General features: G+C 44.1%; 1 protein-coding gene and 1 long non-coding RNA gene across 3 annotated transcripts in view; one reads left to right on the top strand and one right to left on the bottom strand.

Annotated features, from left to right (window-relative positions):
* Positions 1-23,100, top strand: part of LOC130406326 (cGMP-dependent 3',5'-cyclic phosphodiesterase) — a 144,013-nt gene extending 120,913 nt beyond the window's left edge. For both annotated transcript variants that reach the window (XM_056611839.1, XM_056611840.1), the window contains exons 10-31: positions 861-935; positions 1,089-1,130; positions 2,094-2,162; positions 2,985-3,115; positions 6,838-6,949; positions 7,343-7,382; positions 8,411-8,474; positions 9,154-9,235; positions 9,705-9,879; positions 10,766-10,878; positions 12,386-12,463; positions 12,843-12,965; positions 13,598-13,668; positions 14,043-14,165; positions 14,882-14,969; positions 15,436-15,483; positions 15,879-15,953; positions 16,074-16,173; positions 16,650-16,762; positions 16,943-16,981; positions 17,249-17,355; positions 19,228-23,100. In XM_056611839.1, coding sequence (XP_056467814.1) covers positions 861-935; positions 1,089-1,130; positions 2,094-2,162; positions 2,985-3,115; positions 6,838-6,949; positions 7,343-7,382; positions 8,411-8,474; positions 9,154-9,235; positions 9,705-9,879; positions 10,766-10,878; positions 12,386-12,463; positions 12,843-12,965; positions 13,598-13,668; positions 14,043-14,165; positions 14,882-14,969; positions 15,436-15,483; positions 15,879-15,953; positions 16,074-16,173; positions 16,650-16,762; positions 16,943-16,981; positions 17,249-17,355; positions 19,228-19,453 — 2,094 coding nt within the window. In that variant the 3' untranslated portion in view covers positions 19,454-23,100. The remainder of the gene's footprint in view (positions 1-860; positions 936-1,088; positions 1,131-2,093; positions 2,163-2,984; positions 3,116-6,837; positions 6,950-7,342; positions 7,383-8,410; positions 8,475-9,153; positions 9,236-9,704; positions 9,880-10,765; positions 10,879-12,385; positions 12,464-12,842; positions 12,966-13,597; positions 13,669-14,042; positions 14,166-14,881; positions 14,970-15,435; positions 15,484-15,878; positions 15,954-16,073; positions 16,174-16,649; positions 16,763-16,942; positions 16,982-17,248; positions 17,356-19,227) is intronic.
* Positions 15,316-22,299, bottom strand: LOC130406352 (uncharacterized). Its single transcript, XR_008904438.1, has 3 exons — positions 21,909-22,299; positions 16,125-16,181; positions 15,316-15,549 (listed from the first exon to the last, which is right to left on the bottom strand). It is a non-coding gene; the product is annotated as an uncharacterized LOC130406352 (long non-coding RNA).
* Positions 23,101-23,842: the final 742 nt, after the last annotated feature.

Below are 23,842 nucleotides of genomic sequence, written 5' to 3'. Positions count from 1 at the left end.
CTTGCCATCTGTGCCTTCTGTGTTTATTGCTGTGAAATGGTGTTGTGCGTGTAGCGTGCATGTTTTTTTTTGCAATTGTAAGTGTGGTGTACATGTGTGTGTGTGTGTGTGTTTGTCTATGACGTATGTAGTCCTTTGTGTGTGTGTGTGTGAGTGTGTGTGCGTGTTTGTGTGTGTGTGCATGTGCAGATGCATCATACGTCGGTCTGTTGCCTATGACGTATGCTGGTAGGTCTGACATTGCTGTTTGTGTGTGTGTGTGTGTGTGTGTGTCTGTGTGACTGTGTGCACTAGTCTATCTAGTGTGGATGTAATTATGATGGCCATGCAGCTCTGTGTGGGCCTCTGAATGCATACGGCCATGAATTTAAACGAAACGTTCACACAAAACATCGGGACATTGACTGCATAACTGCAGGTCCCACAGAGCACGGACGGGAGCAGCAGGGATGCTGAGCACAGAATTGTTCTAACATTAAAACATTTAACGTTAAAACATGAACGACGGTCGTCTTCTCAATGATAGTCATTGAAAAGACGAATCAATCCCAGAATTGGATAGAAACATACTTCTATTTGTGGATTTGTTTCTTTCAATATGGCTGCTAATTGAATGTACATTTTAACTCAAGGCATTACTTGCATGATATACAACTCTGATAGTTATTTACATTAATGATTGCTACGTCAGTAGTATACTAAATGGATGCGCTCTGTTGCCTTCAAATTGCATTTTACAAACTGCATCCTCTTGGGGTTCCATTTTGTAAAGTGGAAACATTAATCAATGTGTGTGTGTGTGCGTGTGCGTGTGCGTGTGTGTGTGTGTGTGTGTCTGTGTGTGCTTTCTCCCTCCACAGTTGCAGCAGCAGACTCAGTCACAGTGCTGCTGTCTCCTACTGGTATCCGAAGACAACCACCAACTCTTCTGCCAGGTCTCTCTCTCTCTCACTCTCATACCCACACACACAGGCTTGCACAAACACACGCACGCACACCCGCACGCACGCATGCACGCACACACACACACTAATAGCATGCGATTTATTCAATGCTCGACCTCTGACCTGTCCCATTGTGCCTCCTAGGTTGTTGGAGACAAAGTTCTGGAGGAGGAAATCAGTTTCCCGGTAAGTCATGCCAAAACACTCACACTACACAATACAATTGTGGGGCCATTAAGCATCATCGTTTTTTTGCCTACACAAAAAAATACACGTTAATGAGATGAACAAAGTGGCAGAATAAAACAAGAGTATTTAATTTTAGATCTCTCTTTCCAGCGTAATTTTTGGGGATGGGCATCATCTTCCAGAACCTGCATTTTAAAAGGTTCTCGGTTCATTAAACGCAACGTGCTGACATTTGGCTGGTGTTTGTTACGACGTTCCCTCCTGGCTGCTGTATCCCCCCCCCCCCCCCCCCCCCCCCCCAGCTGCCTTAGTGCTCGCCAGCGACCGGGATTTATTGTTCAGCCATTGATTACTTCACTTGTTAATTTATTTGTGGATTCAGCCTCCTTTTGTCCGTACCAGGTTGCTTGTCTGAAATGTGCTCTATTCGGTACCTCATCCAAATGGTCTGCATTCAAGCCATTAAGTCAATCATCTGAATGGCTATTATGGGACAGTCCAGTTACTGTTTATCATACGAAGGCTACCCAATAACCATTTGCAGTGCCTTGCTTATTCCTTAATGGGAAGGTGGATGAAAATTCAGGGACAAAAGGTTTGCATTATGAGAAATTACTCATAATAATAAATACAGGTTAGAAATAGATATCCAATTAAGTAGATTTTTTGCTAATTGAGAGTAGTGAATGTAAGGCTGTTTGGTTACAAATAGTGCAATATCACATCTGCATAATATATATCTAATATCATATTAATAATTTTCTTTCCTTGTAATTTATTCTAATTCTTTATTCTTTATTCTCCCTATTCCCTCTTTCTCTTCTTTCCCAATGTATACCAACTCCATTCCTCTCCATTTTGCTTTTCCCCACCCCTTCCTGCCCTCTGTTTTCCCTCCTTCGCATCCATCTCTCTGATCCATCAATCATTCTGCCTGGGTTGCCTGGCTATCTTGCTCAGCTCATGTTTGGCCGTTTTGGTCAAGTTGTCGAAAAGAAGAAGTCCATCACGCTTCAGGACATCAGTGCGGTAAGGGATCCATCCATCCGTCTGGCTGTCTGTCTGTCTCTCTCCATGTCCGTACGTCTGTGTGTCAGCATGTATGTCATTTGATAAGTGTGTCTGCCTGTCTGTCTTACCATCTATTCTTCCATCCCTCTTCCCGGCTGTCCGTCCGTGCACCTGTCAGCCTTTCATTGGTCTAATCATGTGTTCTCTCTCTCTCTCTCTCTCTCTCTCTCTCTCTCTCTCTCTCTCTCTCTCTCTCTCTCTCTCTCTCTCTCTCTCTTTCTCTCTCTCTCTCTCTCTCTCTCTCTCTCTCTCTCTCTCTCTCTTTCTCTCTCTCTCTCTCTCTCTCTCTCTCTCTCTCTCTCTCTCTCTCTCTCTCTCTCTCTCTCTCTCTCTCTCTCTCTCTCTCTCTCTCTCTCTCTCTCTCTCTCTGCATCACAACCACCTCCCTATCTTCCTTTCCCTCCTCCACCTTTCCAACCCCCCCCTCCCCACCACCAACTCAAACTTTTCCTCCACCTTCCCCATCACCTCCACCTCCACCCCAAACCCCTCCATCACCTCCAACTCCACCACCATCGACCCCCAACTCCACCCCCAACACCTCCATCATCTCCAACTCCTCCTCCACCTTCCCCATCCACTCCACCACCTCCACCTTATCCACCTCCTCCACCACCTCCACATCCTCCTCCCTCTCCTCCACCTTCCCCACCACCTGCACCCCCCCCCCACTTCAACCCCCTCCACTTCCACCCCCACCCCCACTACCTCCACCCCCACTACCTCCACCTCCACCCCCTCCACCTCCCTCTCCTCCACCCTCTCCCCTCTCCCCTGCAGGAGGAACGCCGGCAGCTCTCCATCATGCTGGGCTGTGAGATCTCCTCCCTGCTGTGCGTCCCCGTCACCAGTAGGGCCACCGACCAGGTGGTGGCGCTGGCGTGCGCCTTCAACAAGGAGGGCGGACTGAGGTGCGTATGAACACCACAGACTTATATGCATGCGTGTGGGTGTGGGTGTGGGTGTGGGTGTTGGATTGTGTGCGTGTGTGTGTATCAGGTTGTGTGTGTGTGTGTGTGTGTGTGTGTGTGTGTGTGTGTGTGTGTGTGTGTGTGTGTGTGTGTGTGTGTGTGTGTGTGTGTGTGTGTGTGTGTGTGTGTGTGTGTGTTTGTGTAATGGGGGATGTTGTGTACTTGTGTGTGTATGTGTGTGTGTGTGGGAGGGAGGGGATTTGTGTGTTTGTGTGTGTGTGTGTGTGTGTGTGTGTGTGTGTGTGTGTGTGTGTGTGTGTGTGTGTGTGTGTGTGTGTGTGTGTGTGTGTGTGTGCATGTTTGTGTGTCTATAATGTGACATAGCGCTATTGAATTCATGGACGCATAACAAGAGGCATTCTTAGCTTTTATGACGCCTTAAAGTGAGCCTGAAGTGCCACATTTGTGTCAGGGGAGAGTCATGTTCACCGCACGCATCGGCAAACGCCGTGGGTGATAAGAAAGCACCACCTGGGAATGGAAAAGCGATACTTTATTTCTGATAAGCTGTCATTTGGGAACAACAATATGTCATTGAATGGCAGTCTACGTTCAGCCTGGTTGCCTGTCCCCCAACGTCTCCGTCATCACGGATGTATTTGGGTTTGCTATTGGTGCTGTTATTATTATTAACTCTGAAAGGCAGTGGAGTCTGATTATGCTTGTTGAGCCACGCTTGCTGCTGTGGAGAAGGATGATCACTGTGCTGATTAAAGATAATGTCAACTATCCCATCCATTATCACGGCCGTTAGGTGTTGTTTTCGATGTCCGTTAATGTCGGTAATGGCTGTAGCACTAGTCACTAAGTCAGCAAAGGAAGGAGATAGACTCTGGGAAGGGCTAAGAATCCGACCACAGCCCACAACGTCTCGCAATATGGCAGCATAATTTTACACCACTGCAGTGGTCCAAGTGATTCCGAAATGATTTTGAAGCAGAAACGCAGTTTCCCCCGGCCATTCATATGAGATTGTGTTTGTGTGTGTATGGGATAGTATGTGTGTGTGTATTTGTGTGTTGTATTTGTGAGTGTGTTTGTGTGTGTGTTCATTCTGCCAGCAGCACACTTACTATCACATAAATGCAGGCGTTAACATGAAACCACTCAAGGTGTAAATAAAGAGATAGTACATTTTTTAATTCGAGGGGAAGAGAAGAGCCATTGTTTTTGTGGCTGCCATAGTTTACACATGTCGTGTTGGCAGGGGTTAACATTTGACCGCTGTGGTTTAATCACTTGAGACTTACAGTCCATTTCCATGTTTCTACTGTCTCTCTCTCTCTCTCCCTCCCTCTCTCTCTCCCTCCTTTTCTATCTCTCTCTCTCTCTCTCTCTTTCTCTTGCATGCTCTCTCTGTCCCTATCTATCTATCTATCTATCTATCTATCTATCTATCTATCTATCTATCTATCTATCTATCTATCTATCTATCTATTCTCTCTGTGTTCTTGTCACACACCATATGCTTCCGTTAGCATTAGAGATTAGTGCCGTTCAGCTCCTGTCTCCAAATCATCTAACTGCATACACCCACACACACGCATTCACACACCCACACACATACACGTACACACACACACACACACACACACACACACACACACACACACACACACACACACACACACACACACACACATGCCAGCACACTCACACATACACGCAAGCACCCACCCACACACACACACACACACAGTCTCACACACACACACACACACACACACACACACACACACACACACACACACACACACACACACACACACACACACACACACACTTACTCACCCTCACACATGCACACACACACACACATCCCTCGTTTGCACTCTCTCATTCTTTCTCAGACAGATGTCAAAGAAAGGATTATATCCTTGAATTCTCCTCTTGTGAGCCCCGTTGATGACCGCGCGGGCACCTCATTACCATAGTAACAGCCGCCAGATTACTAAAGCAAATGTGATAAATGTGTCCACAGCTCCAATAGCGCTCATGCACACCTCAGTGGAAGCATGCGTACCTAAGATATGCGGCCGTATGCGGTGCCCATCCCCGAATGACATACGCAGCAAATACTTTCAAGGGTGTTGCGAAACTTTACTGCATCCAAAAGGACCACAGTGTGCTTGCTCAGGTTCTGTTTGTTTTTTGTACCTCCAGATTAATTTTTGATTCATTTAATTAATATTCATAACTTTATAAATAGTTATGGATTTGGATCGATTTCCTTTCAGATGTCACAGAGATCACGAACATATTTTAAGCCTGCTTTACACAAAGCAATTGTGTTGGGGCTTAAAATCTCTCCAAATGCATGTTATTAAATATTGAATGTGCAGCAGGCGGTAGCTGAGAGAGAACGATTAACTCAGATTATGTTCGGAATGTGAAGATCGGTTGGAAAGCCAAATTGTTTTGGTTTATTTTTTTCTTTTATTTATTTTTTGTGTATGCCATTTTCAAAGAAATCATTGGTTGTGTTGCACAACTGTTGAAAATAATTGCTGGATTGATATGTCTACAATTCTCTCTGAAAAAAAAGGTATAACAGCCGCAATTGCTACTAGCGAATGAAAAACAAATTTTGTTTTAACAATATAAAAAACGATTTTTTCAAATGGCAATTATCCCATCATTTGACTTCTGTCATCATGGCTTTGACAAACAGCATATTTCGAATGCGCACCACCAGATAGATGTACCACTGCCACCCTGAGGCTCAATAGGCTAACTGCAATCAGCTAACCCGAGTCATCATTCTACATTAGTCTGATCCTTTCATCAGCTTATTCTCTGGAATATTTTGTCTAGGCCGTTAGTCGTTTGGAATGCTTTTATTTTACACCATTGAGCTCTCATTGCAAATTTTCTAAATTAATCATTGTGACATTAATTGGCATTAGCTGAAAATATGTATAGTTTTTGATACATCAAAGCTTCTCCAAATGAGCAATAGGGGATATTTCGTACAATAGACATTTTATATATTCTTAAGCATGAGTTCAATGGCATGTCTCCATGGCAACCAGCATGTTTAGCTGTAGGGACACGGCAGGGTTGCGTCAGCATGTCCTTCCAGACCGAAGGTTTTTCAAACTGAGTTGGATGCTAAAGCGCTGCTCATTTGTATTCACTATTTGGTGATCTGTATCCGTACTAGTGGCGTACTTTGAATTAAGATCCATGATCTATGATCATCACGTGTGCATCCCCTGGTGCATAACATCTGCATATTTCGTATAAAACATTTTCCACAATCTAAGGAAGAATTTGGAGTGATCAATGATCAAAAAATGCTTTGTGATGCTTGACTATTACATATTTTGGTGTGTCCTAGCAACAGTTTTTGCAATGCTACCTCAAGGTCACCTTCTGTTGCCTGAATCTATTATAATATGTCTATTCACATGCTTGCTTTTGCGTGGGTGTGTGTGTGCGTGTGCGTGTGCGTGTGTGTGTGTGTGTGTGTGTGTGTGTGTGTGTGTGTGTGTGTGTGTGTGTGTGTGTGTGTGTGTGTGTGTGTGTGTGTGTGTGTGTGTGTGTATGTTTGGGTGTGTGTATGTGTGTGTGTGTGTGTGTGTGTGTGTGTGTGTGTGTGTGTGTGTGTGTGTGTGTGTGTGTGTGTGTGTGTGTGTGTGTGTGTGTGTGTGTGTGTGCAGACACACAGAGGCAGACGAGCACGCCATTCAACACTGTTTCTGCTATACTTCAACTGTCCTTACCTCAACCCTGGCTTTCCAGAAGGAGCAGAAACTCAAAGTGGAGTGCCAGGTGAGATGAGCAAACACATACACACACACACACACACACACACACACACACACACACACACACACACACACACACACACACACACGTGCACGCGCACACGGATATACACCAGAAGAAAGAGAGAAGCAGAAAGAGTGTGAGAGAGAGTGAGGAGGGAGGTGTGGATTGAGTGCTTTTGGGGCCTAGAGGCAGAGTTGTAGATAGACAGCGAATACAAGCAGTGATTTAAGGTTATACACACACACACACACACACACACACACACACACACACACACACACACACACACACACACACACAAGCAAACACACTATAATATATATATAAACACACCCGAGGCTGTCTACAAGGAGGTGCTCAAATCCAATTGTTGATATTTGATTTTCTGCACAGGCTCTGTTACAAGTGGCCAAGAACCTCTTCACACACTTGGGTAAGTCCTGTCCGTGTGTGTATGCCTCCTCCGGTCTGCATGCCCGTCTCTATAACGCTGCAGGTGTACAGTACATTGACTCCACTAGTTGGGGAACTGGTGTTAAAGACAGAGCATGAACATCCTTTTGTCTGCCTGTCAGTCTATTGTCCAAGATACTCAATACAGTACAATACAGTATCTCACACACCTGTTGCTTCTAAACGTCTATTTCTATATACAATAACAAGAACAGAATTCCATATATAATGATCATAATAATAATCATGAGCATTATCACAATAATCATAATAGTGGTCATAGCAATTATACTTACAATACACATTTTTGTTTTTTGTTATTATTGTCTTTATAAGTATAATCATCATGCTATATATGATCATTAGTTTTTATTTAAAGAGAAAGAACATTATAAAACTACTATTATGTTTCTTCCATTTTTCTTTCTGTTGGTGTTTACTGCTTTTGAAACGTGATAAAATCCCTTCCCTTGCAGCGATCCTGCTGTAGTTGTTGATCCAAGGAATAATGTAGTAATTCTCCATTTGCAAGTCGTTTTCTGTAGCGATGCACAGAGGGCTCTTGGCTCTGGAGAACACAGACGTTGTAGACCGCAGATTACTGCGGATCATGTAGGATCATAATAATGACATTGGACTTCTACTGTCCCCGTAACCTGTTCTCACCCCGCTTTGGCACCCTGATCTTCCTTACATTGTTTCTCTCTCCATCTCCCTCTCACTCTCCCTCTCCCTCTTAACCACCTGATCCCTTGGGTCTTTACTTGTTTTATCTCTCTCTGTCTCTCTCTCTCTCTCTGTGTCTGTCTCTCTCTCCCTCCCTTCTCTCTCTCTCTCTCTCTCTCTCTCTCTCTCTCTCTCTCTCTCTCTCACTCACTCTCTCTCTCTCTCTCTCTCTCTCTCTCTCTCTCTCTCTCTCTCTCTCTCTCTCTCTCTCTCTCTCTCTCTCTCTCTCTCTCTCTCTCTCTCTCTCTCTCTCTCTCTCTGTTCCCTCTCTTTCTCTCCCAGACGACGTGTCTGTGCTGCTGCAGGAAATTATAGTGGAAGCCCGAAACCTCAGTGACGCAGAGATGTAAGCTCTCTGATTGATTCTTAAAATTTGTGTGTGTTTGGTGTGTGTGTGTGTGTTTACTTATATGTGTGTGTGTGTGTGTGTGTGTGTGAGTGTGTGTGTGTGTGTGTGTGTGTGTGTGTGTGTGTGTGTGTGTGTGTGTGTGTGTGTGTGTGTGTGTGTGTGTGTGTGTGTGTGTGTGTGTGTGTGTGTGTTTCAGTGTGTCAGTATGTATGCATGCATCTATGATTGATAGTGAGTGCAATTGTATCTCACATTATATTGTCTTTTACATGAGTCTATCATTCTAAATCATTTATTAAGATTTCCTTTCCAAGGAGTGTTGAAGTGAACTGCAATTAAGTCCCATTAAATGAGTAGCAGTTTACAAACTGCTTGTCTCATAGTCACGATCCAAGTGTAAGCACCACCAAAGGGCAAACATAAAGTTTTCCGCTCTGACCTCAGCTTGCCATAACTCCAAAACCCACAATAAGCCATTTGTAAGGACATGTATCAATTAAAAATTAACATGGCAAACGACTTGCCATTAACACAATTACTAATGAACCACTCTAACAAAACAAACACGACCTTAAAGGTCGTAACAGAAAGACGTCCATGTTATTACCCTCAGCACCCCTCCGAGGTGTCTCCTGTCTCCTCATGTCCTGCTCTGTCCTTCATGTCCCCTTCCTAGCTGCTCTGTGTTCCTGCTGGACCGCGTCAGCCATGAGCTGGTGGCCAAGGTGTTTGACGGGGGAGTTGTCAGCGATGAGGAGGTAACACACACACACTCTGGCATGTGTGTTACACACATTATTTTAGTTTGGGTTATAGTTTTTTTTGTTTTTGTATGCGTGTCTTTCTTTGTGTGTGCATGTATGTGTTTTCTTTGTATGTGTGTGTGTGGGGGGGGGGTTGTTTCTGTCTGTCCATTTGTTTATTTATTTGTGCCTGTCTGCATATGTATTTGCATATCTCGCTCATTATCTCCATATATGGATGTGTGTGTGTGTTTGTGTGTTTTTCTTTTTTTCTTTGTGTGTGTGTGTGTGTGTGTGCGTGTGCATGTGTGTGTGTGTGTGTGTGTGTGTGTGTGTCTTTCTGTCTGTCTTTCTGTCTTTGTGTATTTATTTGTGCCTATTTTTGTGCCTGTGTCTTCATATGTATGTGCATATCTCTTATTATCTCCACATGTGTGTGTGTGTGTGTGTGTGTGTGTGTGTGCTTGTGTGCGTGCGTGTGCAGAAGGAGTTCCGTATCCCGGCGGACCAGGGCATCGCGGGCCACGTGGCGACCACCGGCCAGACCCTCAACATCAAGGACGCCTACTCCCACCCCCTGTTCTACCGCGGAGTGGACGACAGCACGGGCTTCAAGACCCGCAACATCCTCTGCTTCCCCATCAAGGACGAGAACAACGGTGAGCACGCCGCTCCATGCACCACTGAGCTAACCCCCCCCCCCTGTCCATTGGGTGTCTCGGTGCCGCCGCCGCCACACCAGATTGGAAAAGCTCAATTTTGTGCCACCCAACGTGACTCACTTCCCAAGCAGCCTGAGGCAGGGGCGAGGGAAAAATGAAAGCGGCGGCACATGAGTGGAATTTTTATTCCGATGTGTAAATAAGGCGAGTGCGTTGGGACCGCACTTTTTTACGCGGGGTTCACCAAGCGCCTGATTCGTTCTGCGTTCAGAGGAATGCGTGTTCTGTGCACACGCAGAAGATCATTATGTGAGCGTTAAAAGCTCAAAGCCCGAGTCGTTTGGTTTTGCCTTTTGCGTGCGGAGCCTTCAAACCCACTTTCATCACACATTGTCAGGGATCGTTTTTCACTGGTGAATCGTATGTTATCCCTCAAAATGTTATCCCCCCCCCCTACCTCCTCCCTTTCTCCTGGGGTTCTCGCTAACCAACGCTCATGACTACGCTCCATCTCTCCACCTTCATCTCTCCGCTTGCAACTGCAATTATGCTCTCCTTCAAACCTCACGCTCCGTCTCCCTCTCTCGCTCCCACTGCCTCCTCATATCTGCCGTTGTTTTTTTCACCCCTTTTTCTCTCACCTTCTTTTTCCTCTCCCTTTTCGTATGCTCCCTCTCGCTCCCTTGTTCTCCCTCTGTCTTTATCATTCTCTCTATTTCTCTCTCTCTATCTCTCTCTCTCTCGCTATTTCTCTCTCTCTCTCTCTCTCTCTCTCGCTATTTCTCTCTCTCTATCCCTCTCTTTCGGCATTACTCTTACTTTCCTGTGGTATCTGCTCTCCTCCATCCTCCTGATTGCACTTTCAATCTCTCTCCCTGCTCAGAGGTTATCGGAGTGGCTGAGCTGGTCAATAAAACCAATGGACCATGGTTTAATCGCTTTGATGAAGATCTGGCCAATGCTTTCTCCATCTACTGTGGCATCAGCATCGCCCATGTGAGTCCACCCCCCCCCCCCCCAAACCCCCCAAACCCTTTCCACACACACAAACACACCAACACACCCACACACACACATACAAACACACACACACACACACACACACACACTCTGACGAGTCTACTTGCCATCATGTAGATCACTACCAAAAGACACCTTCAGATTTACAGCCCAAGCAAACTAACAGTGTTTTGAACAGGTTGGTTTAACTATGGAGGCCACTCACTGTGTAATTATACTGTATATATAAAGCTCCAATAAAAAGGGAGACAGGATCACCTTTTATTTAGGGGCATCTGAGCCTCATAAAGACTAGCAGGACACATGTTACACCTTTCCGGATGTACTATACCTTGGCCCATCTTACAAATACTGTTGCACCTCTTGAAGTCGCTCCAATGAAAGATGGTTGTTCAACTATCTTCAATTACAAATAAAGGCCATACAAATGTGAATGTTTGCAGGAGTAAACAACACTTCTGGAATCAATTGCTTGGTCTAGCAGTGTTGAATCTGTAGATTTTCTAATATTTCTAGTAAGGTTTTTGTCGCTTGAATTATCGAGCTGCAAAATTGAGGAGTATGCTAATGCAAATTATGTAACACAAGTACAAGTGAATTGTATGAAAGGAAATATGTTTTTTTGATGATGATGACAATGATGAGGTTAATGTTAATGATGATGATGATGATGATAATGGTGATGATGTTGGATAAGATTCGAGAAATAGATCAAATTACCATTAACTATTTTTCCTTTTTAGACGTAAATATTGAGTATTTTCTTTGCCTGCTTTGCTGCAAGAACCATTGGCAGCTTTGAGGTATTGACGTGGTTGTGTAATGTTCAAGACGTGAATCTTGAACCAGCACTCAGGCTAAGTGACCTTACTAACTGAAATCGATCCGATCCGAATAATTCCATTTATTACTTTTGTTGGCCTCTTAGCCTCTCCTGCCTGGCCTTCACCTGTGCAATAATCAAATATTGATCAACGTCAATGATTACTTTCAACCAATGCCATTTAGTTTGGGTTGGGTATCCTTCAGAGAGGTGCATGCATGTAAACGGATTACGTAGAATTGTGTGCAGTGATGCATATAGGACACTAAAACCAATATTTGAAGAGTGGAATGCAAATGAAAAAATGCATCCTAGCGTGCGACATTTTCACCTTCACTTTAACTAATCCTCCCCTGGGAAATATTGCCCTGTAGCATTGCCCCAAAATATATCTATATTTATATATCAGAAGATATAACGACCACTTGGCAGGTCATTAATAATTTAAACACAAATTAATTATCAATTAGTGTTGCATGCTTGTGCATGGTGTGGAATCTTAAAATCTGTTTGCTAAAGTGAATGCAAGCTCATGCATCTAATGAGCCTAGTAACAACTATCAACCCTCATGGCAATATTGGAGTTGCTCCTCAATGTTAAACATATGTCAGGGCTTTTTTGTGATGGGGTTAACGTGTCACTTGTGTTTGCGTCTGCAGTCTCTGCTCTACAAGAAGGTCCATGAAGCTCAGTTCAGATCCCACCTGGCCAATGAGATGATGATGTACCACATGAAGGTGAGGCACACGCACTCACACTTGCAGGCACACACTCTTGCATTCACGCATACTCATAAACACACACTTTGGCATGCTCACACACACTCTCGCACAAACACACACAGACACACACACACACACACACACACACACACACACACACACAAACTGTGCAAACGCACACGCTTGCAGCCACACATTCATGGATTTACACACACTCAAACACACACATGGGCATGCTCACACACACTCAAACACAGAAACCTTGGATCTTAGTAAACCGGCATAGCAAGCTTATCTTCTTCTTATTAATAAATATATTGTTGTTATTAATATCTTATATCATATGTAATTTTATGATATATTTTTGATAAATAATTTTGTATTTATCCACCAGGTGTCGGAAGAGGAGGTGTCCAAGCTGCTGGTGGTTGGGATAGAACCAGTGAAAGAGATCCACTCGTGCTTCGCTGAGTTCACGTACACGCCGCGCTCCCTCCCCGACGACACCACTCCCATGGTAGGGGGCGGAGAGACACGGGTTCTTTACGACTTTGTTGTTGCTTTGGTTATCCAATTATGAGATGGTTTCGGTGCCGATGAAGCACCTTGACATTGAGGTACACATTGAGGGAGAGAAGGAGAGAGGAACACAGACAGGGAGAGAGATGGAGAGAGAGGAAAAATGGAGCCGAGGCAGATAACAAAGAAAACAGAGATAACAAAGAAACAGGGAGTGTGGGAGAGAGACAGAGAGAGAGTCAGATAGGGAGAGGTGGGGGGTGAGATTTATATTTTTACAATGGAAAACTAGAGAGGCGTTAAGATTACTAAACAGATGGAACCCAAGTGGCAGAAAGTTTGTTGCCGAAAAAAAGAAGGGATATGGTGCAGGACGGCGATGGAGATACGGTCATAAAGATGATTAATGAAAGCAGAAGTACGTGGAGGTAGAGAGAGAGAGAGAGAGAGAGAGAGAGAGAGAGAGAGAGAGAGAGAGAGAGAGAGAGAGAGAGAGAGAGAGAGAGAGAGAGAGAGAGAGAGAGAGAGAGAGAGAGAGAGAGAGAGAGCAGGAGTGAGAGAGAGGAAGCAAGGTGAGAGTGTTGTCATTCGTGTGATTTCCCCTATGCTGGTGCGTGTGTGTGTCCACAGGGTATTCTGAGCATGTTTGAGGACATGGGCTTCATCAACACCTACAAGATAGACCTGCGCACACTCGCCAGGTACCACAATTAAAAAGCTTTCATCAAAGCGGCTGTTCTTTGGTCCAGACCCCCTGGTGGCTATAGAGTTAGGGAAAGGTTAATGAGAGGGATGGTTATTACATCTTACAGTATCATGAATAATAAGGATAATATTACAATGGTAACAGCAGGCAATAGGTCATCAAATTCATCATTCATCATCTTTGATATCATCAGCCCTGTCCTAAATCTGCCTCATCCGGCTTGTTAATCCAAATCATCCCTCAGATTTTAATAAAACTGATTTATGCATGCAGGCTTTCATGTTTGTAATGACTCAAGGCGGTATCCTACCAGGGCATTTTAATGAGGCAGGTGGGGATACTCTAACATGAAGCGTGCCTCTGTGACAGGTTCTGCCTGATGGTGAAGAAAGGCTACCGGGATCCTCCCTACCACAACTGGATGCACGCCTTCTCGGTCTCACACTTCTGTTACTTGCTCTACAAGAACCTGGGCCTGGCCAACTACCTCGAGTGAGTACATGAGGGAGGGGGCTGGCGGGCCGGTGTGGCGGCCAAGGGTGGCGGGAATCCTAGTCGGAAGGTCCTTGGTTTGATGGCCAAGGACCCCAACCTGCCTGTAGGCAGGCAGGCCAATGTCAACAATCAGCCTGTAGGCAGGGAGGCCAATGTCAACAATCAGCCTGTAGGCAGGCAGGCCAATGTCAACAATCAGCCTGTAGGCAGGGAGGCCAATGTCAACAATCAGCCTGTAGGCAGGGAGGCCAATGTCAACAATCAGACTGTAGGCAGGCAGGCCAATGTCCACAATCAGCCTGTAGGCAGTCAGGCCAATGTCAACAATCAGCCTGTAGGCAGGCAGGCCAATGTCAACAATCAGCCTGTAGGCAGGCAGGCCAATGTCAACAATCAGCCTGTAGGCAGGCAGGCCAATGTCAACAATCAGCCTATAGGCAGGCAGGCCAATGTCAACAATCAGCCTGTAGGCAGGCAGGCCAATGTCAACAATCAGCCTGTAGGCATCCTTGAGCAAGATACCCTAACCCCAAACTGCTCCTTAAAGCAACTTATCTAAATTTGTTGTGGAAAAGGGTGTCTGAATATACTAGCTGGTACTAAATAGTTCACAGGACATTTTGATTTGTCGCTTTAGCTGCACTCTACGGTAGCTTTGTAACTGTCATTGATATGAGGTGTCTGACGTGACGTGGTGTCTCCTACCTCTCCAGGGACATAGAGATCTTTGCGCTCTTTGTCTCCTGCATGTGTCACGACCTGGACCACCGTGGCACCACCAACTCCTTCCAGGTCGCGTCGGTAAGAAAGTCGCACCGTCGTCACGACCGCACGCATACAGGGAACCAGAACACGCTCCGCAAGCTCCACATCATAACATGAACAAAGAAACTGACCATTAGGAAAAACTGTGGCTTGAAGCTTGACTCGCACTTGCACACACGCTCACATGCACACACTCACACACATGCACACACGCACACACACACACACACACACATACACACACACACACACACACACACACACACACACACACACACACACATACAAATAAGCCGCTGCCTTTAGCCATTCAAATTGACAGAACCCGACACAAAATAGCACCAGCCATGATTTATTTTTCCATTACAGAAAATTATTTTTTTCATTATTTATTATGATTAATATATCTAGAAAATTATATTTTCCGATATCAGAAGGCAAATACAAATTGCGTGAGTGATGTTTGGCCTGATGTATGTGTGTTCCTGTTTTGGTTTCACAGCAATCCGTGCTGGCTGCTCTCTACAGCTCTGAAGGCTCTGTGATGGAGGTGGGCTGCCGGCCAATCACAAGTCTCTCACACTCTGCCTCAATCACTCACAGCCCTATGATCAGTCTGTGAAGAGAGGATGAGGAAATGAGCCCTTTACGCTTTATATTATTTCATATGATAGATACCGTTATGTCATAATGTAATTAAAGCCCCATTCATATAGTATTCGTGGCAGACTTGATTGTAGTTATTTTTTCTCCTAAATGATTATATCCCTATTTTATTGAACGATATTATTGAACGATTTATTGACCTCTAGTGGTCAGCTATGTGAATTGCCGCTCATATTGCCATAACCATTTGGCCTCATTTTTATAATTTACCTTTAGAATGTACTAACGTTATCAATGCACTGTTTTGTTCATGTCTTATCGTGTGATTATTTCATTCAGAGGCACCACTTTGCCCAGGCTATTGCCATTCTGAACACCCACGGCTGCAACATCTTCGAAAAATTTTCGAGGAGGGTGGGTGACACTGTTGAACATCAAACATCTTGTTTGTGATCGCATTCCAAATTCCTTACAGCACTTCAGTCTTTGGTCACATGGTTCCTCATACATGCTGTACGACTGTGTTGATATCAGGACTATCAGCGCATGTTGGATCTTATGAGAGACATCATTCTGGCTACTGACCTGGCTCACCACCTCCGTATCTTCAAGGACCTCCAGAGGATTGCTGATCGTACGTACCTGGGATGATGTTGTGGAATAGCTCATATTAGTTCAGTTATTGGTATCGTTGTTGTGATTATGTTTAGGATTAGTATTATTGGGTTTTTAGTTCAGAGCAGCAGTGTTAGACTACGTACAGTAAAATAGGTCTCACTCGATCCCATATTTGCTGAACCAACACTCAGTAATTGTAACACAAGGCTATTTAGATGTTTTTTTCCTCTAAATAGCTCTTTTGGGTTAGTCCTCCAACATTAAACAGAAATAAAGTTTGGAACATGGAAATAATTTTCCGGGGATTATTGTTAGCAAATATTAAGAGAAAGATGATGATGATGATCAAGCATATCAGCCCGCCTGCCTAATGGTTGGAATTACAGTGTCCTGAATGTTATTTGATAAAAGATGTCTGATGGGTGAAAAAAAGTGATAGCGAAGTTACACAGCCTGTTTGAGAGTGTGAGTTTGACGCCGGGTCTGTTTCAGTTGGCTACAACAAGAACAATCAGACCCATCGCTCTCTACTGCTGTGCCTGCTGATGACGTCATGTGACCTGTCGGACCAGACCAAGGGCTGGAAGACCACGCGCAAGATAGCGGTCAGTTGCCTGTTTCATGACTAAAGGTGTTAAATGGGCTGGAAAAGGGCCATATCTTTTTCAAAAGAAATTTGGGAAGGTTTTTGGAATTTTATAGGTGATATGTGGTGTTATTTAAAGTTGCGTCTTTTGATGTTGTCTATTGAACTCTATTGTCCATCACTCTGTGTGTCCCTGCAGGAGCTGATCTACAAGGAGTTCTTCTCACAAGGAGATCTGGTATGTAACAGCATCCAAACCTTCTCTCATGTTTAGGGTTAGGGTCTCTCATGTTTGTGATATATTTTTTTTATCTATAAGAATCTGCAGTAATGTGCAATTAAACTGTGTGTGTATTTTTTTCCGTGTGTGTGTGTGTGTGTGTGTGTGTGTGTGTGTGTGTGTGTGTGTGTGTGTGTGTGTGTGTGTGTGTGTGTGTGTGTGTGTGTGTGTGTGTGTGTGTGTGTGTGTGTGCACACTTGCTTGTGTGTTTCTTTGTGTGTGTAGGAAAAAGCCATGGGGAACCGACCCAGTGAGATGATGGACCGGGAGAAGGCTTACATCCCAGAGCTACAGATCAGCTTCATGGAGCACATCGCCATGCCCATCTATAAGTAAGCCCCATTGTTCTTTGAGCAAGAGACTCACGCTAAATATAGGTCATAGAGTACTGCGGGCCACCACCCCCACTTGCTAAAGTGGGAAATGGGGCACAGAAATTATGGATTCAGAATTGACGTTCAGAATACTCTCTGCAAAAAATGAATGTCATAGTAGCAGGGATTTGCACTTATTAGCATTTGTTTATGTGTGTTTATGCAAGTGTTTCCTATCTACTCTACTAGATATTACCTTTACCTCAAAAGATCCCTCAATATTTTAAAGATCCCATGGCGTTGGGTGTAAAACGAGCGCTAGGCATTCTGCTCCGCCTTTGAAAAAAAAAAGCTCAGACGCTCCGTTTTGGAATTTTCCCTGTATGTCGTCATAAGGGGAGATGCCACCACCCCTTTCTCTGCCTTGCCAGCCCAGAGAATTTGGCCCGCCAAAGAGCTACGACCATGCGAGCGCCACATGTGTGTGTGTGTGTGTGTGTGTCTGTGTGTGTGTGATTACACACAATGTAAGTGTTGTACACTTCTTTGTTATTTGGATAAACGTTCTGCTGTTGGTGTTATGGTGCATAACACGTGGTTCTTTGACGTCTCTGGTATTTCCACAACGAGACTGTAGTTGGGGTAATCTCAGCCATCGTTAAGCCCCGCTGCCCGCCGCCGCGAGGCACCAACACCACGAAGCAGCACCGCCGGCGCCCGGCAGCGGGCAGCGGGCAGCGGGCGGTTCAGTCTGTACTTCAGATTGATGTGGAAGTGGAAGAACCAGAGAAATGTCGGAGAACCCGACGCAGTCGTTTTTGATTCATAATATCGTCTGGAGGCGCACACAGCTTTGGCCATGATAATATATATTCTATGATATGTATCACATAGATTATTATTTATAGATAGATCCAGGAGTGTAACGCAAGTTTTGTACACTTTGTTATTTGGATAACGTTCTGCTGTTGGTGTTATGGCGCATAACACCTCGGACTCAAGTCTCTGGTGTTTCCACAACGAGACTCGTAGAGGGGGTTGTCTCAGCCATGGTTGAGAAGGAATTGGGGGAAAGGAACTTTGGCTTTGACTCCCTCAAGAGCATGAACCACGACATGGAGGAGAAAGGGATTGTTGCTTGCGATTGCCTCCCGCTTGAGCCCCGCGTTCCCGCTGCTCGCTGCCGAGGGACCACCGCCTCTGCGCTGCCCGCCACAGGAGGCGGTGGTGCCTAAGTGCTGCCCGCTGCCGGGGTCTACTTCAGATTGATGTGGACTTGGAAGAACTAGAGACGTCAGAAAACTCGACACAGTTGTTTGAGATTCATAATATCGTCTGGAGGTGCACACAGCGTTTGGCCGTGATAATATATATTATATGATGTAGATATCTATGTATAATATGATATTATTTAGGTATAGAGCTGCAGAGCACCTGGAGGGTTCTACAATATTTACAGAACACGGCCAAAAGCTGTCTGCGCCTCGCCACTGCGATACATCCACTGTAAACAGAGCTCATGGTACCGTTGCCACAAGCTGCTCAGGGCCACACCCCCACCCTCCTCCTTGACCCGCCTCTCTCCTCCTCATTTGCATCAAATCTACAGACACCAAAACGGCATGTTTGGGGAAAGCTCAATGTGCGACTGGCTCGTTTACTAGTGGCTGTAATTCTGCCCCAGAATTTCGGAAACGACTTCAAATACTGTGTTAGGGGCCCATTAATATCTATATTAAAGCATCCGTAAAGTAGCATGCCATGGGACCTTTAAGCAAACAACTGGATTTCAGTGCATGTATTTGTTTCCCATCCCTACTCTCTCCACTCTCTGCTCTAACCTTTCCCCCTGGTTCTCTCTCTCCCCTGCGCACCCTTTGCCTTCCGCAGGTTGCTGTCGGAGTTCTTCCCCAGGGCCACCGAGCTGTACGAGAGGGTGGCCGCCAACAGGGAGCAGTGGACTAAAGTCTCCCACAAGTTCACCATCCGGGGTTTGCCTAGCAATAACAGCCTGGACTTCCTGGATCAGGAGTATGAGCTGCTGCAGTCCCAGGGGGCCTTCGGCAGCGACGACCAATGTATCAACGGTTGCCTGGACGAGGGGGAGGGTCAGTGATGGTGACGAGGACGGTGACTAAGATGCTGATGAGGAGGATCACGGCGAGTCTCAGTGCTCTTGCTGAGGTTTTTAGGAGAGGCTGGTGACAGCTTTTTTTCCAATCAACCCCCCCCCCCCCCCCCCCCCCCGCGCGAGAGAGCAAGAGAGATCTTTCTCTTGTCCGCTGTCCTCCACCTAGATAGCTTAGCAGGGGGAGGAGGTCACGCACCGCTGACGGGGGGGTCCCTACGTGAGCGGATCAGACAGAGACAGGTTCAGTGGACTCTGGGGGACAGATGCAACGCGCTGCTTTGTCTCCAGGCCGGGATGCAGGGAGCAGGGGACATGTTGTGTCTTTTTGCTCCACCACAGCTACACTGGAGGGGGACGGGGGGGGGGGGACATTATTTTGAGAACGAGTTCATAAGGAGATGATGTGGGACGATGGGATGATTGTAAAAACACATCCGTACACACAAGCAAGCACACACACACACCCACACACATTCACACTTGTAAAAAAAAGAAAACGCACATACTGTTGAGTGGAAACACCATATGATATATATACACACAATACACACAACTTTGACACACACACGAGGCAGAAGAAAACGACTACTCGATATCAAGAAGACGACACCGACATGTTCAACCTACATGAAGTGCTAAATCCATTCTGTACAATGTTTTGTAACGGCTTCTATTGAATTAAATGGTTCCAATTTGTCAACGCTCAACTCAAACCGTCTGTGTCTCACCTTACGCTAAGGAAGGTATTTTGTATGTGCACCTTGTTTATTATCTTCTTCACCTAGTATTAGTTACACAATTCAGACTCGCTCCTCAATGAATGCAGTCCGGGTTTTTTATACCATTCGAAAATTATTTTTTATTCAGCATTTCAAGGAATAAATTATTCATCATGATTTTTACAGGAGAAACATATTAACAGGAACATATTTATTTAACTGCTTTTATGATGTTTACAAAAGATTATGCTTTCTTGGGGGGGGTTCAGGGGACAATTTGACAATCAGTAGAGTCACTTAACCCTATTGGCTCACAGAACCACAGACGCACACACAGACACACCTTATGTCATACATACATATATATATATGAGTAAATCAAGGCCAATTCTCAAACATTCTCTCTGTCCCCCTTCTCCCCTTCCCTGTTCCCTATTGATTTCTCTGAAAATAAGAGAAACCAAGAGAGGATTGAGACAGAGCGTCTGAAACCCTTTACAGAGATCCTTCACCATGTTTCAGTGTGCGTGGGCTAGACTAGAAACCATCGAGTGTGTGTGTAAGACGGATCTGCCTTATTGTCCATATTTGCTGCCTTTTCCAGAGCTTTTAATATATGAACATTTAAAATAAAGTCTCTTTTAGTATTTATGTTGTATATTTGTTATAGACATATAGTTTTTATTACCGATACGTTGACTGGATGACCGTGCGGTTCAGAAGATGTATATTTGTGAAATACCTGTAAAGACCTCAGAAGTCCTATTCCATGTTTTTTTTTTTTTTTACAATGTCGGAATTGTTTTCTTTTTTTTAACTCTTGAACGAATTAAACAGACAGGAGTACTATTATGTGTTTTACATAATTATATCACATACATTCAATGATATTGATTTTCAGTTCTATTTCATAATATTAGAGATATGAAAGGTTACCATGGATGCTGCAGAATAGGAGAACGGTTTGGGCTGGTGGTGTGTGTGTGTGTGTGTGTGTGTGTGTGTGTGTGTGTGTGTGTGTGTGTGTGTGTGTGTGTGTGTGTGTGTGTGTGTGTGTGTGTGTGTGTGTGTGTGTGTGTGTGTGTGTGGGGGAGTGTGTGTGTGTCTGTGTGTCGGTGCATCTGTGTGTCTGTGTGTTTGTCTGTGTCTGTTTGTGTGTTTGTCTGTTTGTGTGTAGAGGAGAGAGAGAATGGTAGTAAGGTCAATTGTAAAAAACCCTGGTTGTATCAAACTCGATCATGGTAATTGCGTACAGGTAGAAATTCCTCAAAGATGACCAGCTTTAGCACTTTTATGCAGACCTCAAAGAGGTTATAAAGGCAAACACAGGTCAAAATTATGCAGTTGCGAGAAACATAAATAAATATAAATTATTTGAAATTGTTTAAAATTAAAATTTCTTAATTTTGTTTTCTATAGCTGTTACATATATTGTACATTGTATAAGCTATATATTGGCATCATATTTACAGACATTTTATTTAAATGTTCAAAAGATTACCAGGAAACCGGTCTCACTGGTGAAATGAGCTCTCTCTTAGTTACCCTCCATTCTGTATCCTAAATCCTCAGAGGGGTTAGCTGTCTGCCAGCTGGATAATGCATAGATCTCTAGGCTATGTAAACACTCACACCTGTTGCTGTTCATCTTAGTTTCTGTCTCTCCGGAACCATTAAAGGGACAGTTTCTCATTAGTATAACAAAATAGAAGTATGCTTACATTTTTTTGGATGTAAAGATGTCATGTGGGTACCTTCCACAATCCGTTCTGATGCACATCTGTAATGGCACGTCCAATAGTGCTGAAGAGAGGTATCAACACCATGGCTGTATTCTATCAGCTCACACATGAGCCCCCCTCCCATGCTGGTCTTAGCAAGAGGAAGGCGAGGCAAAGCATGAGGCTTTCTGATTACACCGAGGGACTCACTGGAGTATGGGAGGAAAAACGTTATTCCCGGCCAGACAGATGGTACTGTGTTGATGATGGCAAGCTGACCCTACATTGTAAAACATTAAAAAAAATGATGTTTCAAATAAGCAAACTGTCCCTTTTAATGCAATATATGGTGACGTTCTTTGTAAGTCGACGATGGACGAAGAGAATTATTTTTATTCTTGGCCTCGCACAGACTTCTCTTTGGGGTCTATAAGTCCACTTATGTGTGTATGATTAACAAGTCAAGACCATGTGCCAATTCAGAAATTATTACTCTCTGTACACGCTGCGAGTGCAAAGGCTATTCCTTTAAATCTTTTTGGATCAAATTCAGTTTTCGGTGGTAAACTTAAAATAATTGCTATGGTGAGGGCTAGGTTTATACTTCATATTTCAGGTTTAAAAAAAAATGACAGGAGGTTAGGCACTACTGTACATCCAGAAGTAAAGCAACATATTATTTTACCATCACAGATCCACAGGACTACTTCCTGGAGCACGTAATGTTATTGTGATGATCACCTGTGAAATATCTGTTTAATGGCAACAATATAAATGCTGTAAATATCAAAACTTTTAAAAGCAGACTTGATTGTCTATGTCATTATTACATAAGAAATATGTCAACTTTTCAGATTCTCCATTGTATGTGAAGTGGTTGCATTTAGACCATTCAGTTGTTTTATCTTTTTTTCTTCTTTAGTTTTATTTCTTAATTTTTTCTAAGAAACCCCATTCCATTTCATTTCAGGGGGTGATACAAAATGATGTGTATTTACTGCATATATGATATACTAGCAGTAATAGAAAACCAAAATTAGCCTGAAATATATACGTGATCCTGTTTATCATTCATGTAAAGATAAATATATTTTTTGGTCAAGGCGATGCAAGCATTATTGATCTTGTTCTTCACGTATGTTACAAAAAAATGTTGAACAAGGCATTTTGGAAAGAAAACACAGAAGAAAATGTGACTTTTTGGAATAAATCTGGTGTAAGACTTGACTACCGTCACCTGCCTCCTTCTTATCCCTACAACTCACAGGGGAACTGGGGGTAAGGGTACTATAAAGAGCTCTACGCCATAAGCTATACACTAATATACAGAAAAATAACTAGGGTAGTGTAGTGCCTTGGTGTTCAACTCCCATCCAAACCATATCATGGTTAAGCCCCAGTGCCTGCCTACATATAAACTTCTAGCTATATACCTAACAATTACCTGTTACCTAATGACATGTAGGCTATCTGACTTCCCTCCGAGTTGTTTTGGATTAAAACGTTTCTCAAGCAGCTAATAGCCAGGCATAGTTGCTCTGCTCTCTGACTTCAAATGTTTTCGCAACCCATTGGAACCAGGGGGGTTAGCTTTTACATATTATAAACTTACTTGTGCAGCACTTTTTGTAGTATATGCTTTGATTGTCCTCAACCTCACTTGTAAGTAACTTTGATTGACTAAATGTGAAATGTAAACATGCATTATTTCCTTGGCAGTCTCTCAGTTTAAAGGTCTGTATCTCTAAGAACCAGAGGAAAGAAGGCATAATTGTTACATTTACATTTATATTGAACATTTATCAGAATGTGTCCCTGTGAATAGGCACTCTCAGAAAAAGGGATTGTTGGGGTTCCATATTATAATAAAGGTTCTATAGAGAACCCGAAGGTTTCTCTAGAACCACTCATACAGCTTACACCAGGTTCATAGA

This window comes from Gadus chalcogrammus, chromosome 16 (genome assembly GCF_026213295.1).
Source record: "Gadus chalcogrammus isolate NIFS_2021 chromosome 16, NIFS_Gcha_1.0, whole genome shotgun sequence".
In the NCBI taxonomy this organism is placed as follows: domain Eukaryota; kingdom Metazoa; phylum Chordata; class Actinopteri; order Gadiformes; family Gadidae; genus Gadus; species Gadus chalcogrammus.
The sequence above is the reverse complement of the archived record's forward strand: the minus strand, read 5'-3'. Positions and strand labels throughout refer to the sequence as shown.